This window comes from Camelina sativa, chromosome 10, assembly GCF_030686135.1.
Source record: "Camelina sativa cultivar CO46 ecotype springtype chromosome 10, ASM3068613v1".
Taxonomy (NCBI): domain Eukaryota; kingdom Viridiplantae; phylum Streptophyta; class Magnoliopsida; order Brassicales; family Brassicaceae; genus Camelina; species Camelina sativa.
Window position 1 is genome coordinate 13,573,584 of NC_141889.1, and position 17,244 is coordinate 13,590,827.

The window sequence follows — 17,244 nt, forward strand, 5'->3', positions numbered from 1 at the left end:
CATTTTAATCTGTCAGCGGTTAAAGATGAAAGTCAGTGTATCGACACTAAGGTAAATCCTTATTCGAGTGCAGTAGGGAGTATGATGTATGCCATGATTGGAACAAGGCCTGATATGGCTTATGCAGTTGGATTGGTTAGTAGGTTCATGAGGAAACAAGGAGAAGTCCATTGGGAAGCAGTAAAATGGTTGCTTCGGTACTTAAGAGGGTCTACTGATTTGAGTCTGGTGTACACGAAAGGCGAGAACTTTAATGTTCATGGTTTTTGCGATTCAGATCATGTTGGGGATCTTACGAGGAGAAGATCAACAAGTGGTTACGTTTTTACAGTTGGTGGCAATACTGTAAGCTGGAGATTGAGTTTGCAAAAGATAGTGGCGTTATCAAGAACAGAAACAGAGTATATTGCTCTTACTGAAGCAGTTAAAGAAGCAATGTGGATTAGAGGTCCGCTGGAGGACATGGGTTTGAAGCCAGCGACTGCTATTGTGTGGTGTGATTCACAATCGGCAATATTTTTGTCCAAGAATAATGCTTATCACGAGAGGACAACGCATATAGATGTGAAGTTTCATTTTATCAGGGATGTGATCGAAGCTGGAGAAGTAGGAGTTTGAAGATTGATACAGCTTTGAATCCTGTAGATATGCTTACCAAAGGCATACCAGTTCAGAAGTTCAAAGAGGCTTTAGAGTTTCTAAAGCTGGTCGAGTAATCACTTGGGATTATGGAGCCAGAGGTTAGATTCAAGTAGTGCAGTTCACTAGAGGGTGTTTGAAAGTTGAATCAGGTGGAGTGTTAAAAGGTATGGTTTCTGATTCAATTTCAATGGCTGGTTTAGCTGTTGGTTTAGAGGAAATCAGTATTCGGTTTGGTGGAAGTTATTGAACCGGGATTTGAAGGAGTAAGGTTAATACTCTTTTCGCGAGAGAGGATTAGCCATCTCAACGCTGCGATTTGGTATTAATCGCAGCTGATCGTTATCTTCTTCATTATTATCGTTTCATCTTCTTCTCTCTTGTAACAGAAAAGTTCAGAGAGAGAGAGACTCCATTGTTTTTGAGCTCTGCTCTGATTCTGTAATTCGTACTCCCTTGAGATAGTGGATTGCTGAATCGATTCGGCCCCAGACGCTGATTGAACTGGGTAAACAATCTTGTGTGTGTTCGTTGTTTTTTCTTTTTGCGTTTTGTTTCTTCAAATCGATTCAAACCGTTTGCGATACACAGTGAGAGAGTCGGTGAGGTTGAGAGATTTCTTAACAGATATGTTGGTTTCACTTAGCTTTTCATCAAATATCCTAGAAATATTTTTTTTATTTACCATCTAATAAAATCAGCCTTAATTATTCTCTAAAAAACGTTAGAAAAACAAAGCTGTCATAATAGGAGATGGAACTTTATATGAATCAAGAAGAGTAAGGCTCATTTGACTTCCTCTTCAGTGATTTTCCTTAGTAAAGTATAACCGTCGTGAGAATATCCCGAAAGACGTGTTGGAGTCGCTCACATTTGAGGAGAATAGATATCTATAATACCCATGACTATTTTCTCTACTTCGTCTTTGTTATTGTCATTTTCCAGCTCCCAATTCTCAATTTCGTTTTATTGTCATTTTCCAGCTCCCAGTAGTGTATTAGCCTAATTCTCAGTTCAAATAAACTTTAATCCGCGTCAACACTTCGCTTTTAAAAATCTTATATTAATTTTTAATCCGCGTCAACATTTCGTTTTTAAAAATCTTATAATAAATTTGAATCTATGCGTTACAATTCTCAAAATATAATTTTCCCTTAAACTGGAGCAAAAAAGCCTTAGACGAGAGTCCCACCAGTGACGTACTCAGTGAAGGCCAAAGCAACTAAGCCGAGCATCGCGAAACGACCGTTCCATAGCTCAGCGTCTGACGTCATGAACCCTTTTGACTTTGCTTCCGCTCTTATTCCTTTGAACAATGGGACCATCGATGCCAACGTCAGCAACGCCGTTGTTCCAAGAAACCACCCGACGCCACCGTCGGAGATCTGAGCGAACACGTTCTCTCCCTTTGACAATTCCACCGCGATGGCAGCCACGAATCCAACCATGGCTAGTCTTCCGTTGATCCTCTCGGGAGCTGGACCGCTGAATGCTAGCAAATCTCCAAACTTCGTACTCACCTAAACAAGAAAACAATTCATTCAACTCAGAAATCTTTTAAATCAAGAAAACAATCAACAGTTTTTTCAGCTCACAATTTTTTGTTAAATCAAATTCTAATGATATATTTTAATGGCTTCGACCATTAGATCATATATAAAAATATACCTTAGGCTTGCTAACTGGTGGAGGAGGAGACGGTGGCATTTGCGGTTGAGCGGCCGAGGTCGAGGTCGAGGGCACAGAAGGATCTTCCTTGATAGGATCACCCTGAGCCATGCACCTGACTCCAACTGGAGCATTCCTCTTGAAGAAGAGTTGGTTTGTGTTTCTGATGTTGCGTGAAATCAATCCACCGGAAGGAGCGGCGAGCACTGACTGCATGTTGAACGACGCCGTTGCCATTTCTGAGTAGTTTTAGAAAGCTAAAGATCGAAGAAGATTGGAACTAGTGAGAGGAATTGAATTCTCTAAAGACTTGAGGTTTGAGATGGAGTTGGTTTGTGGTGTAACTCAAAGACCATCTCTTTATTTATAGAGTAGGTGAAATGTGAATGATAGGTCTAGTATTTTCTGAATTTTATCTTTGTTTATCTTTATTGATTTATGGGATATATCAAAATTACTATATTATTTTATATTGTGTTTGTGGTGTGTAGTAGAGTAATAAGTAGAAACAGATATAAAAAAATGATTCCTGATTAGTAATAATGTTTTCAAACTTATGAGATTTTTCCCATGTTTATTGTAATGACCAACAAATTCATTGGTCAATGTTTATTTGTATAAAAAAATTAATAAACACAAAGACAAAGACACGTAGTAGCCAAGAATTTTTTTTATTAAAGGAACGGGAGGAATGTGAGGTGAGATCTCAAAGGAGCCACGTCTAGTTGAAAAAGTGTAAGTAAACTGATGACGTGCCTTCTTTCATCACACACAGAGACACATCCAAGTGAGTTTGGTAAAAAACACGTAAAGAGAAAGAAATAAACGATGGTCTCAAAATATTTAGACACAAAGTTAACGGCTCAGAATATTTCATTTCACTAAGGAGATTTTGTTTCTGGTAGAGAGAAGTCGAAGTCGATCTCGTTTCGTATTGGAACTTACTTGACTTCATTATGGCAGACCCATGCTGACTCCTTTTGATCCTCTTTGTGTCCCATCCACGGCTGCGTGCCCAATTCTCCTACGTTCCCTTATATTACGCATTGAAACGGTAACTAAGAACACACATATTTACATCAATAAAATGTGGTATTTGCTAAAAACTTGTAGTATATACTACCTTTTGCATACAGAGGACAAATATACGTTTATTACTTATGACGTAAATTATTTACATGTTGAAAATCAAATACGAAATAATTGTTAAATATATGTGTTTCAGTGTTTGAGAGTTTTGAGTTTAAGACGAAAAGTGTTCACGTGAGGAAAGTGTTCACATAGACTCCAATTCTCTTATAAGGTCATTGAAAGGTCGAACAATAAGTCCCGAAGCCCATACGCTTACTCGCGTCAAAACAATAATAAGAACGAGAAAAAAAAGAGAAGCACAAAAGCATTCTTCTGTTCTTGCCTTTTGTTTTTTTACAAAGCTTGTAGAAACAAAGTCTACTGTTCTTGCTTAGTTAATATTCTCTCTGTTTGATAAAGAATGTCATTTTGGAGATTTTTCATTGTTTCACAAACAGTGTTACTTTACAATTCCAATGTGATTTTTACATTAAATTTTCTATTTTACTCTTAACCCAAAACTCATTTTCATATTTAAACCACTAATCAATTATTAAATAGAGACAAACATGTATAACTTTATGTTTTCTTAATTTGTGTAAATTATATCAAAATAACAGTTTTTGTGAAACAGAAGGAGTACTTATTACTGGATGTGACAAACTTTATTGTCCCCTAATATTCAATATGACCTTGTTTAAGCTTTTGTGGGCATATTGCATAAGGTTTAACTTATATATATACTTTGCTTTGGGGGTGTCCACACGATGCACATATTTTGTTCTTTGAGATTGTTCTTTAGAGTATATAAACATGTAAGTTGTGATCATGGTATAGAGGCATATATCCCCGCATCGGCATATATCCCCGCATCGGCATATATCTCCGCATCTGTAGTGAGATGGATATATTTTACAGTTTTGTATAAGTTCTAGCACTTAGGATCGTTATTTTGGTTTGATTTCACTATCTTCACTATTTGGAACCGTAGATATTGTATTATAACCATATAAAATATTTTGAATAATGTGTATGTATTCTCTTCTTTCCTGAGATGAATTGGATTATATTCCATCTATATATGGATTAATTACAGAATTGAACATTTTTCTTCATATTTTTATGGATTTAGGAATGATTATCCGTACTTACAGAAATGAGCATTATAATTCTAGCAAAAAGACATAATTTTCCCTTATCACATAAACAATTCTTAATATCTCTCGCCTCAACCAATCTTTCTTTCACGAAATCTCTCTGTTGATGCGCACGTTTTGTTGACCGCTGTGTCTACTCAGATCTCTTCACTGATACACGTTTTGCTGACCGTCAGCCTCATGGAAAACAGAAGGGGAATAGGCCTAATTTTGCAGCTTTGACCTCTAATTCGACTTTGGCTTATTCGAATGTTGCAGCAGTCGCTTGGTTAATCATGAAATCAACGTCCGCTACAATCCAGGTAAAATATCTTATCACGAAAAAATTGCAGTTTTGATTTATCTGCTTGATGTGTTCTTCGATTACAAGTAGCCAACTCATGCTAAGTCTTCCATCAATGTATCTCAGCCCTCTTGGTTTCAGATTATGAATAAAAAGGAGGATTAATATATATATATATATATATATATATATATATCTACTTGAATTTTGCTTTCTCATATAGTTGTGATGAAATTTTATTTATAAAGTATAAAGTTAGGTTAAGCTCTTAATTATTCGTTTTCTATAATGACATTTACGCATGTTCCTAAATCATTGTTAAGAGTAGAAGCTTGATTAGTAAATTTGGTCACTGCTTATATACTGAATTTGTTATCTATTTCATCATGGTTTTTTGCTTGCTTCATGGGATGTAGATTCAAGTAATGCTTGGTTTTGATGATTTCCTCTAATGGATGATGAATGGAAGCATCCACTCTCATGGTGTAATGTTCTTTGGTCATTGTGAGTTGAATTTGATATGTTACCTCTTCTTCTCTGTCATGAAACTTAGATCTCATTGGCTTGTGTTTTATCATGCCTATTAGGTTCTCATTTCTTCCAAACCTTAGGGTTTAGTTTCCTTTATTCGATAGCCATGTATGTAATTCCCTTGGGTTGACATCTATAATTGGCTTTAGGATTTAATTTCTCTAATTCATTGGAAATTACATTATTGATTGTTTGTCGCATTGTTCTTTCAATATGCAGTTTCATGTTTTATTGTCCCCATTTTGTTTCTCTTTGTTGTAGTCTTTAGAGTTTAGTTTCCTTATTTACCTTGTTGCATTCCCTTGTGTTGATTCTTCTAACTATCCTTTTTAACTCATTCATTGTTCAATATTTATTTTCATGTTTTGACTCATGTTCAGCACTTTGAGTCAAATTCATGAAGCCTTTGAGTTGATTTGGTCATTGGATTCCCTTAGTTACAATCTTTAAGGTATATTTTCCCTTAATACATGTGTTGTCCTATTTTACATTCATTCAATCTTATTAGTTTACTCTTCCCCTTGTAAGTTATGGTAAAGTAAAATGGCTCCTAACAGTTGTCAAACTCCTTATTTAGTCTCACTAGATATATACAATTGTACTCTGGTCCATTAATTTATTTTTTGCTATATGTGAGCTTATATGAAATGTGTTTCACAGTTTGTTTGATGGTAAGCAAAATGATCTTCATGAACAATAGATTTTTGTAACTCACTTCATAATCCATTTCATTTGATGTTAGGTGCACATGTGAAGTGATCAAAGTGGATAACATAATCTATATAATCGTCAAGTGCATAAGATGGTAAGGCTTGTGCATATGCAACATCAAATTATTGGTATGCAGTGCTTGTGACTATTTGATGGTAAATCATTTGATGAATCTATGCCTTGGAATTCTATGACCTTCATAAGATGAACTTTTCTTTTAAACCATTTTCCACATTTACATTCCTTATAAATGATGCAGTTAGATATGAGCTACAGTGGTCGAAGCTCAGTTCAAAATTTCTTCTTCTTGTCAAACAAAAGCAAGGGCAAAATTGTCGGAAACAAGTATTTACAATGCCTAATCTTATAAGAACGGACAAAAGTTCATAATCTATAATATTTTGCTTAACAAATGCCTATTTTTATAAGTATCTCATATATATACTAGTAGTTACCCCGTGCTACACACAGTTTTAGTTTGCGTTGTTTTTGTTTTTCTTAGTTAGATAATATATGTTTTTGTTTTTGTTTGTATTTGTCATTTTTTTTGTTTGTTTTGTGTTTCCTGAGTTACCATTTTATACATAATATCTAAAATTTATATTCTACTACGGTGTTGGAGATTTTGTGGTAGAAGTAAACAGTTACCATTATTTATATATAAAATTATATAGTATTTTATTGTGTTGTTGTTATTGAATAAGAATATGATAAAATTCCTGTTTTTTTTGAATTACAAAATGTAGTAAAGCATAGAGTATTTGTCTTTTACAAATAGGGCATGTTGTTTTGTGATGTAACCAACTTAATTATAATACATTCATGGTGGTATTTGTGATTGCATATTAGAGTGTTTATGTTTTTCTCCCCCTTTAGATCTTGAAGACATATTGAGCATTCCCCTTCTTCTTCTGTCACTTGTGTTTGGGAAGTTTCTAAGTCTCCTATTACCACTTCCACGTCTAGCCTTATTGTTGTATTTGGGTTGTTATCTACAATTTCGAGAAAAAATTATATTTTTTGTGTAGTTTCCGCTCCAAGTAATAGAATAGCTGAATGAATAAAATCCGTTAAATTATTGATTATTGTACCTGAATTTGCTTCGTCAATATCATGGAATATGAGGTAGAAATTGGTGATTATCAGTCGGATGTAGTATTTGCTCATTGGTGAACGGGATGGTATGTGCGATGTTGTTTTCTCCTCAATGTGGTCTTCTGAGTTTGGGATGGAGGTGGTTTCTAGGATGTGTCTACGTTGGAATCAGAGCATAGTACATTGCATATAGTATATAATCCATTGGATTTGTGTTTGCTATACTATGTAAATATTTTTTCCTCTTTTGTTTGTTTAGTGTTTTCCATACTTGGGCTGTTGGTTTTTATACTCGTACATAGTGCATGTCTATCATTTTGTTTAACTGATTTGATATTTATTTCAGATTTTAATTTTTGTAATCAAATTTTTGTTGTTGTTGTGTGATTTTTTTCAGCGATTGGTTTGTTTGTAACATAATAGTACTTAAATTCCATTATTGTGTTGGGCCAATAATTGACCTGATTCTTGGCATTGTTATGTAGTTTGTTCTATATTTTATCTGCTTCCTAACGTCTATATTTTGTGTGTTTAGTTTGAGAATTTTTTTGTATGTTTCAAATCTTGTTATGAACTTGTTCTTTGATTTGTGTTTCACTTTGTGTCCTTGAATGAGATGAAAACAAGACAATGGCATGGTGTATATTCAGAAAAAGAAGAAGAAGAAGACAAGAGGAAGAAGAATACGGTAAGAACAAGACAAGAAGAAGACTAAAACAAGACAATAACATGGTGTGCATTCAGAATTCACATATTGGTTTAGAACGTTACGGTTCAATTTTCTGATCCATGTGCATGTGTACCTTCGCATAGTAGATGACATGTGATATAAAATTGTATGATAGTAGAACCACAAATTTTGGCAAACGATGTACACCACAAGTTTAGCAAACGATAGAACACCACAAATTTTGACATATTTTCCTATAAAAGTCACAAAAAGAAAGAACAATGTATCTCACAAAGCTTTTCATAAACATTTCCATTTTGTTTCTTTGAAAAAAGTCTCAAGTTCACAAACATTAATGTTTTACTTCCCTTGTCATGTGCGTTGCTAATAACAACAGAAGCAACTTTTTGTTGTATCTCCTGTTAGGGTGAAACCAAAAATCAAAATAATTGTCCATATCCAATCTGAAACAAACCATTGTTGTTTTCAAAAGAGATTACCTTTTGGTGTTTGGTTTCTCCATCGTCGTGAAAGACAGCTCGTCATCGGCTTTGTTAGAATGACACTTCTTGGATGCTCTCCTTCCAGATGTACCAGAAGGTTCGACTTGGCATTCAAGATTTGGCATTCCCCCAGTTGTGGAAGTCTAATTAACAGTCACAAATTTCCAAAAAAAATAGTGTGAGCCTAAAAAGTAATGGTCTATTCACATTTAAAGGAGTTATACGTTAAATTGGTTTTTTCTACAGAAAATAAAGTAATAAATTTAAGGGTGAGTCTCCTTCTTCCTCTTTGAAGGATGTGACATTGAACATCTGGTAAGTGGCAGTGAAATTGTAGTGTGCCACTTTGATGTTGAAATAAAAATTCTTCCCTATTAATTCTTTGATGGCGTCAGGCACATCTTTCGCAGACTAATGAAAGTTCATCTGCAATTGATATATTGGATAGTTATTACCATTTTAATAGGGCAGAAAATTGAGGCCCTTGTCATCAGCTAGGTCAGAAGCTATTCTCTTTAACAGTTTTGTTGCCTCTTGATTAAGAATTACAAAGTTTGCATTGTTGTGGCATTATCAACAATAATTTGAATTTGGTACCTAGATGGAAACATGTAAGTGGCCAACAAGAATTGAGGAAGACAATAGAAACGGAAAAACCTTACCGAAGTATTTCGACAGCTTGGTTTGGAGGGCAAGTGAGACAAGATATGGTGTAGCCAGCTGTCTTCATTTTAAGATTGCACCATGCACATGAAATGTAATTCCAACCATTGTGTAATACAATATCAACCACCTTCACTTTACACCAGAAGCTCTTTTCCTATAAACCAATTAAGACATTGAGTTAAAGAACCAAACTCTCTAATTAAACCATGAATATTTGTTTTAAGTAATACCTTGCCCCTTGTTCTTTGACGTAAGTCTCAACATATTCAATCATGTATAAAGCGTTGGGGTCAAAAAGGCTACTCCTGTCTACAATTGGTGGGACAATATCTTTGAAATGGTTGTTGGCGCCACATAAAAGAAAACTTTGTTAAATATGAGCAAGCTGGTGTAAATAGTCAAATATATTATATTGAAGAGATGAAAACCTTTGGCAAAACTTTTGGTAGACGATATTGTCATGGTTAAGAAAAATCTGGCTTGAGGATGTACCATTCAAATACAAGTAGCCTGATTAGATGCAAGATACAGTCAATACCCATGTAAGAAACAATAGAAGTCAAGTTATATCACAACAAAAAGTGAAGGACAACTTATGATTAAAAGGAAGAAGTACTTACGCCTAGTTTTCTGTGGGTTGCAATGACAACAATAGTTTCATCATTTAGGGTTAAAAGTTTGGCATGGGTTCGACTGCAAGTTCTCCCCAAAGAGATATGTACGTTGTCACTACTACAACAAACACCAAAAATGTAAAACAGTTACAGGCTGACAAAGAGTAGAACGAAGCTAAATTGGAGAAAAACAAAATACAAAACAAAAGCAATACCTTTCTAAATTGCAAGTCAATATTAAATTGAAAGTTGTCTTCGAAGGGTTGTTCTGATCTTTATTTTCAGATGTTCGAAACGAAGATATTGGGCCAACAACATCTGGTGAGTGGGTAAATGTAGATATAAATCATATACTGAAGAACAAAGTGGAAGCTAAGAGACCATAAAAATGAACATTGCAAAATATGTTTTTACCTGGAAGCTCCTCACCTTTGTCTACCAAATCAAGCAAGTCTGAAAAAGTAGAGAACCTAAAATAATCATAAGCAATAGAGCATTGTTGTTTTCTTAACAATTCAAAGACGTTTTCTCTGTGAAAACAATTCTCCACTTGTGGTTGGTGCTACGATAACGGTAAAAGGATGCAACAACATCAAACCGGAAATGATTTAGAATTTGGTGGTGGAGTAGGAGAAATAAACCAAAGAAAACCAAAGATTAGGAGATTTTTGGAAAAAAAAACCAGAGGGGGAAGAACATGAATGATGGTGAGTTGGAGGTTTACCGTTCAATGAAGGGGAACCAAAGATGAGACCGAATAAAATCTTGAACTAAGTATGACTACGATGGATCTAAGAGATCTTCATGGGGAAGCTGACCAAAGACCTTGCAACAAAGGACGGAGACCAGTGGCTTATAGTTCGGGACAAAACGAGAAAGGCTTTATGGATAAGGTACATCAGAGCTGGTAGCTGCTGCGAACGATGGTGAAGAAGGTGGGAAGGTGAGTACAAGTGAAATCGAAGTCGTTTCTTTCGTATGCTCCTGATGGGTAGAAAGACTGTCAATTTTATTGTAGTTGGTCTTATTTTGTAAGGCCTAATATTAAAATATAAAACAATTGCTTTTAATGTGCCAGGTGTCATGTTCTTAGAAAAAGTTGAGAAAAAACTTCTCTTATTAGATAAGATTGCGTTTAGAGTTATATTTAGAAAGTTTTTTTTTAAATAATTTTGTCGGATATAAATTTAACATCAGATTCAATGGTGGATAATGAATCATATTGTGTTTTTTTCGTATGAGCCACATGATATTGTACGCTCGGTGTGGCTAGGCTCTCTAATGACATACATAATATTGTTGTATAACACTATTACTGAGCATTTTATATAAACAAAGATGTTGTAAACTGTGATTTTGATTTCTACACTCTTAGGCCATGAATGGTAGCCATTAAAAGGTGGTTTTCGACTTGCATTTTTCAAAAATACATAAAAGTCACCAATCAAGACTTTTTAAACAAATTCACGTTTTCCAAAAAAGAAATTGCGGATTTTGTGACAAAATTAAAACAGGACCGCATTTCTATATAAGAGGAGTGTGTTATACAGCGGTCCAATAGAAATTCGCGGTGAATAGTCATTTTCTGATTTTTTTTATTCAAATAACTCTTTCTCTGACAAATCACAAAATTACAACAACTCTTTCTCTCTTTCCCTATTTTCACTCCTTTCACATAAAAAATTCACGTTGAACCAAAAAAATAAAAAAAATTGTCTCTTTGTTTTCAGGCTTCTAGCATATATTAAGGTGATGTGTATTGTTTTTTTTTTCAACTTATTTTACTATTATTATAGATAATAAATTAACACTCTTATAAAATATATAAGATATATTTTTTTAGTTTAAACTTATTAAAATTAAAATTATGATTCAATATTTATTAATTTATGTTTTGCAGTTTAATGTTTTTATAGTAGTAGTAGGTTATATATTTCATTAATTTTAAAATAGATACATATATTTACTACAGATAGTGTTTATTAAATATTTAATTTAAAATAGTTCTATGTACAAAATCAACTTAGTTATTTATGGATTTTTATTTTAACTATGTTTACAAAATTTAAGTTTAAAAATATTCAAAAAAATAGTTTAATAATATTATAAAAAATTTATTACCCTTGTTAATTATTATATATATTTATATTTTCTCTCATACTAATGTTTACTACTGTTATTATTTTCATAGTAATTTTTATTATCATTTTGGATGCATCGTAATTGTTTTATTATATCTAACGTAGATATATCATCTAATCGTCGACGAAACAATAATCCTTCAAAACGTCATACTAATCCAAACAAAATTTTAACTCCTCCAACAAAGGCAACAATTCAGATAAATATATGTTTTGTATTTTTCAAAAATACTTAATAATTTTATACAATAATTAATATTGTGTAATCGATATATGTAGAACAAAGACAAGTGCAAATGGTCGCACATTTGGGAGAAAACATTCATTTAATTGTTTGACGTAGCAATTGTCATGTCTACTTACACTCTTAAGAATCCTACTGCGATCAGTAGAGAGTATATGGTTAGAAAGTTCAATCAAGCGTTCAACATGGATATAACTTATGGTTTCTTCAAAAACAAGCTTGATGAATTAAAAAAAAAAAGTACAAAAGGTGGAAGGTTCTTATGCATAAAACTTTGATTACGGTTGATTTTGATACATGTATGATATATGCATCTGAATCATGGCGGGCGGACCAAGAGTTTGTAATTTCACATTATCCTCGTACATATAAACTTATGTATCAAAATTTAGGCTTTAAAAACTAATCCACTTTAATTTTAGAACTACAAATTAACAAAAAGCTTAAACTAAAAACCGTCTGAGTTTTGGGATCGAACGTAATGAAATGATGTCTCGCATTACATGATATTCAATCACATTCTCAACACTCTGCTCGTCAAAGAAGAGAACAATTGCTTAACGCGCATGGAGATGGCGATAGTGATGACGAACCACAAACACAAGTTCCTGAGACGCAAGAAGAAGAAGAAGAAGAAGTGTATAGTACTATTGATGACAATGAAACCTTACAACATTCCGCTTCTAGAAGTCAACAACGAAGTAAACTAAATCTGCAGTCGACTAGTAGGCGTGGGAGTAGATTAAAAAGATCTGGCGAAGCTCCCGAGGTTCTATTGGAAGTGGTTCACGAGGAAATCGTAGGCGACAATCATTTGAAACAACTAGACAAGACACCATTGTTGGGTATATAGAATTTCAACAACAAAGTTTTCAATAACTTTGTCCCGGTGGTTTTGAACAAGATGATTATGATGAATTTAAAAAAGCAGAGGCAATATTCTTTGCGCTATATCTAGCCAACTACATAAAATTTTAGTGGGCATGCATTAACGCACTTAAGGAGTTAGTTTTTTGGCGTAAGTATTTTATTGATATAGCAGGAAGCACTGACGAAGATGAGCTACAATTGTTAGAAGTTATGACGGGTGTTTCACGGAACAACCAAGATGTGCAAACAGTTAAGCTCATGTCATTCATTTGGCAGTCCGCATTCAGGAGGTCTATCATTTAGTAGTCCATCATATGTGGATAATAATTTATGAGGGCAAACTCCACTTAGTTGTTGGGGTCCTGGTTATCAAAAATGGGACACACCACGAAATGATCATCCACAATGAGGCACACCTCCAAATGTTCCACAGTGGGGCACACCACCAAATACTTCATAGTGGAGCTCACCATCCAACTTACATTCATGGCAACAAACACCAAATTTTCAGCAAGGCGGTTCATCTGGAACAACTCCAACAAATTTTCAATATGGATTTTCACTAGGTGACCGAGGTGAAAATGTGAGGAATAGTCAACAAGAAACTTCAGCCGGTCTCGGTTTCACTAATTATTTTGAATCTGGATGAATGCCACAACACCTAGACCATGAGGCCTTTTCAATATTTGTGGAACCCCGCAAGAACCAAATGAAAGTCATCAAAGTGATGTAGGAGATGAATAATATATGGCTTCATGTTTAATCAATATCGCTTATGTATTTTTATGATTTATATTGTCTTAGTTAATTTAAAATTTTTTCTGTAATTTGTGAGATTTTAAAATCATTTTATCTTTAATGAAATATCGTTTGTAATTTCACGCATTTTGTGTCAATTGCGATTACAAGACCCAAACAATCTAAATTACGAAGAGAGAGTCGAATTGTGGAGTTTAGAAAATGAACAATTTGAAGGGTTAGTAATATAAATAGCTTTGGCTTATTATGAACGATATTTTCAAAAAGCACCAGCCCAAACTAATGGAGGTTTGGGATAGAGAAATATATGGCATCAACTACAACATGATGATGCTGCTTGTCTTCAGTTATTATGGATGTCACTTCCATGTTTCAAAATATTGTGTAATATGTTGCAAATAAATTATGGTCTAAAACCAATATTAAATATAAGTATTGAAGAAAGTGTGGCTATGTTTTTATGGATAAGCGGACACAATGAAGTTCAAAGAGATGTTGGTTTAAGATTTGGCCGAAATCAAGAGACTGTACCGAGAAAATTTAGGAAAGTTCTTACAACAACTGAATTATTAGCATGTGATTTTATTAAAACTCCAACAAGACAGGAACTCTATCGAATTCCTGAAAGACTTCAAGTTGACTGGAGATATTGGCCATATTTTAGTGGATTTGTTGGAGCTATGGATAAGACTCATGTATGCGTCAAAGTAAAGACTGAGTTACAGGGAATGTATTGGAATTGCCAAGATAATGCGTCATTGAACATCATGGCAATATGTGATTTGAATATGTTATTCACATATATCTGGAATGGAGCACCAGGATCATGCCACAATACATCTGTTCTACAAATGGCACAACAAAGCCCTGTTTTAAAAATTGGTCGATTTGGCTGATTACACGGCGTGGAGTCGCTAGGTAGTGAGGAACCGCCGCGATAATGACAAAATCGGAAGTTAAATCGAAAAAAAAACTCGATTTTGATTGATTTTTCACCAAAATATGATGTTAAATGTGGGGATCTACTATTTCTATGTCATATACAGTTGAAAATATGATAAAATAAGAAAAAAATTGAGTTAAAATATTTTTTGACAGTCATATATTAGGTTTAACAGCATCGGGGTCTTGTGTGGAGAAGATGATAATCAAATTACTCTTTTGCCCCTTATTAATAAAAGGAAAAAAATAGATGAAACACATATCTGGGGGAGTTGAACGTGACCTCACCCTCTGTTAATGAGCTTTCAACCAGCTGAGCTGTCTAATATTTTCTGAACAAGTTAGTAAACAATCTAATATAAGTTATATATTATATTATTAATTATAAATAATAATAAAAACACTAAAACTAGTCCGCGATTAATTCCCGATTTATATCCGATTAATCGCTAGACCCTCCCTCACCGCCCGAGTAACGCCTAACGATTTTTAAAACATGGCAACAAAGTGATACCAAGTTTCCTCAGCCTCCATTAGAGAAGTATTATCTCGTTGATTATGGCTATCCAAATAAACAAGGATTTCTAGCTCCTTATAGATCATCACGAAATTGAGTTGTGAGATATCACATGTCTCAATTCTATGGCTCTCTTCCAAAGAATATACATGAATTGTTTAACCAATGTTACAATTAATATATACATATGATTAAATTTTAATTAAAATAAATTTCATATTAAAAATTCAGAAATGATATATTCAAATTGTTTGTTCAATAACACTAAGGGGGGGGGGGTTATTGGTTTGAGAGTTAAATAGAATTTTAATGACTTTAAAAGTTATGTATAATATGTTGTTATTCAATCAATACTTTTTAAAATTTGGTGTTATTAGTTGTGGATTTGTAAAAAGTTATCTAAAATCTTCATAAATCTACTGTTATTGGATTAAGAGTTTTATAAAAATAATTAAAAGTTTTATGTTATTCAACTAAAAAAAACAATCTTGCATTGTTAAGGAATTCAACTATTATGTTATTGGTTTAGTATTCTATATTATTTTCTTCATAAAAAGTCATGTAAACTCTCTCATCAAATAGAGAGATTGTCACAATCATAGTCCATGAATTTTTGGGAGGCGGAGAAGAAGAGGCACTGTTTGATGACGTCGCAAATTCCCAATCATCTTCCATCATATCTCCACCAATCTTAACCAAATTCATATACCCAGCAAAAAATAGACAGAATTATCTTTTATGACTACCGTCACCGGAAAAATCAAGAAGAATGGGAGAAGAAGATAACACCAAACGGTTGTTCAAATGAGCATTGGGAAGACCAATAGAAGATAGGGAGATAGAGACAAAGCATGTGAATTGTGAGAAGACGAGGAGAGAGCAATGAAACAAAAAACAAAACAAAAACTTCTGAAAGAGAGAGAGGAGCATGTGCATCCTCGTGAAACAGAGAAGTCAATGTGTATTTATATTCATCTCTCTCTCTTTCTCTCAACTTTCACTTCGAGTACCCTCTCTCTCTTATTTCTTTATCTCTCTTTCTTCTCTGTGTGTGTGCATGTCTGTTTACGTCACGCTCCAAGTACATTAAGGATCATGACACCCTTTTTGTATATAACAATGAGACACACAACGACTATGACGATGTTGAAGGTTGTGCGGTGATCAAAGAAAAAGAGAGCCTCCGTTTACGGTTACCACCATTGTTGTGTGCAGAAATTTTTTTTTTTTCACAGAAGCGTTAAATCGAAAAAAAAGAATATTGTGCAATATTTTTTTAGAAGGATTTTATAAGAATTTATGAGAGATTTTACAAGATTAGGAAAAATAAATCAGCAAGATTTTAGAAACTTTCTAAACAATCACTTAAAATCCTCAATTTTATACTTTCAATGATTTTATTTAAAGTCATTAAAATTCTTTTAAAATCCCAAACCAATACCACCTCCTAACTTTTTAAAAGTAAAAATTATATAATAAAACTAGTTATTAATAAAATAATATGAATTTTGTCTGCAAATTGTTTTTCACCAGTCAAATATTATTTTGTACCGCTTATTTTGCAGTAACCGCACTTGTCTCGCAAATACATTTGTCCCGCTTGTACCGCAGTTGAACCGTACCGCACTATCAAATTGTTTGTCGTGTACTATTAAATTTGCGGTTACCATTCGGAACCCAAAAACTTAGGTCAGTCACCAATCACACAATTGTATGTGATTTGCGTTATTTTAAAATAACAATAGTAAATAATGGGTTGCGGATTTCATGATGAGAATTATTAGTGGACCACTTTTGTTTTTTAAAACTACCTATTGGTAGGGTGTGGGTCAAAATGGTAACAGCGTATTTGGTTGTGCGAGACAAATAATTTTTTAGTGCAATACAATTCAACTGTGGTTTATGCGGGAGAAATATATTTGCAGGATAAGTGCAGTTAATACAAAATAAGCGGTACGGATAATATTTGATTGGTGAAATAAACAAGTGCGGTTCACAATAAAATCATATATATATATATATATATAATTACTTTTATAATAATTGTATTTAGTAAAAACGTATTATTGATTGGTAACCAAAGACGTATTTATATTTTTTTCTTCTAATTCCGCTTTCCTCACGTCACCATTCATGGCCATGTTTTTGTTTATGATAACCAAA

General features: G+C 33.6%; 1 protein-coding gene and 1 pseudogene across 1 annotated transcript; one reads left to right on the plus strand and one right to left on the minus strand.

The window, feature by feature from the left end:
* Positions 1-1,681: 1,681 nt before the first annotated feature.
* LOC104718957 (early light-induced protein 2, chloroplastic) lies at positions 1,682-2,695 on the minus strand. Its single transcript, XM_010436788.3, has 2 exons — positions 2,308-2,695; positions 1,682-2,159 (listed from the first exon to the last, which is right to left on the minus strand). The coding sequence occupies exons 1-2, from the start codon at positions 2,542-2,544 to the stop codon at positions 1,815-1,817; spliced, it is 582 nt and encodes a 193-aa protein (XP_010435090.1). The 5' UTR covers positions 2,545-2,695; the 3' UTR covers positions 1,682-1,814.
* A 7,698-nt stretch (positions 2,696-10,393) lies between these two features.
* Positions 10,394-13,197, plus strand: LOC109126854 (uncharacterized; annotated as a pseudogene).
* The last annotated feature ends 4,047 nt before the right edge of the window (positions 13,198-17,244 follow it).

Bases quoted from the DNA above. Each gene is read 5' to 3' on its own strand.
- LOC104718957 (XM_010436788.3), bottom strand. From the start codon at position 2,544: ATGGCAACGGCGTCGTTCAACATGCAGTCAGTGCTCGCCGCTCCTTCC. The intron at 2,160-2,307 runs GTATATTTTTAT...TTTCTTGTTTAG, and splicing joins CACCAGTTAGCAAGCCTAAG to GTGAGTACGAAGTTTGGAGA.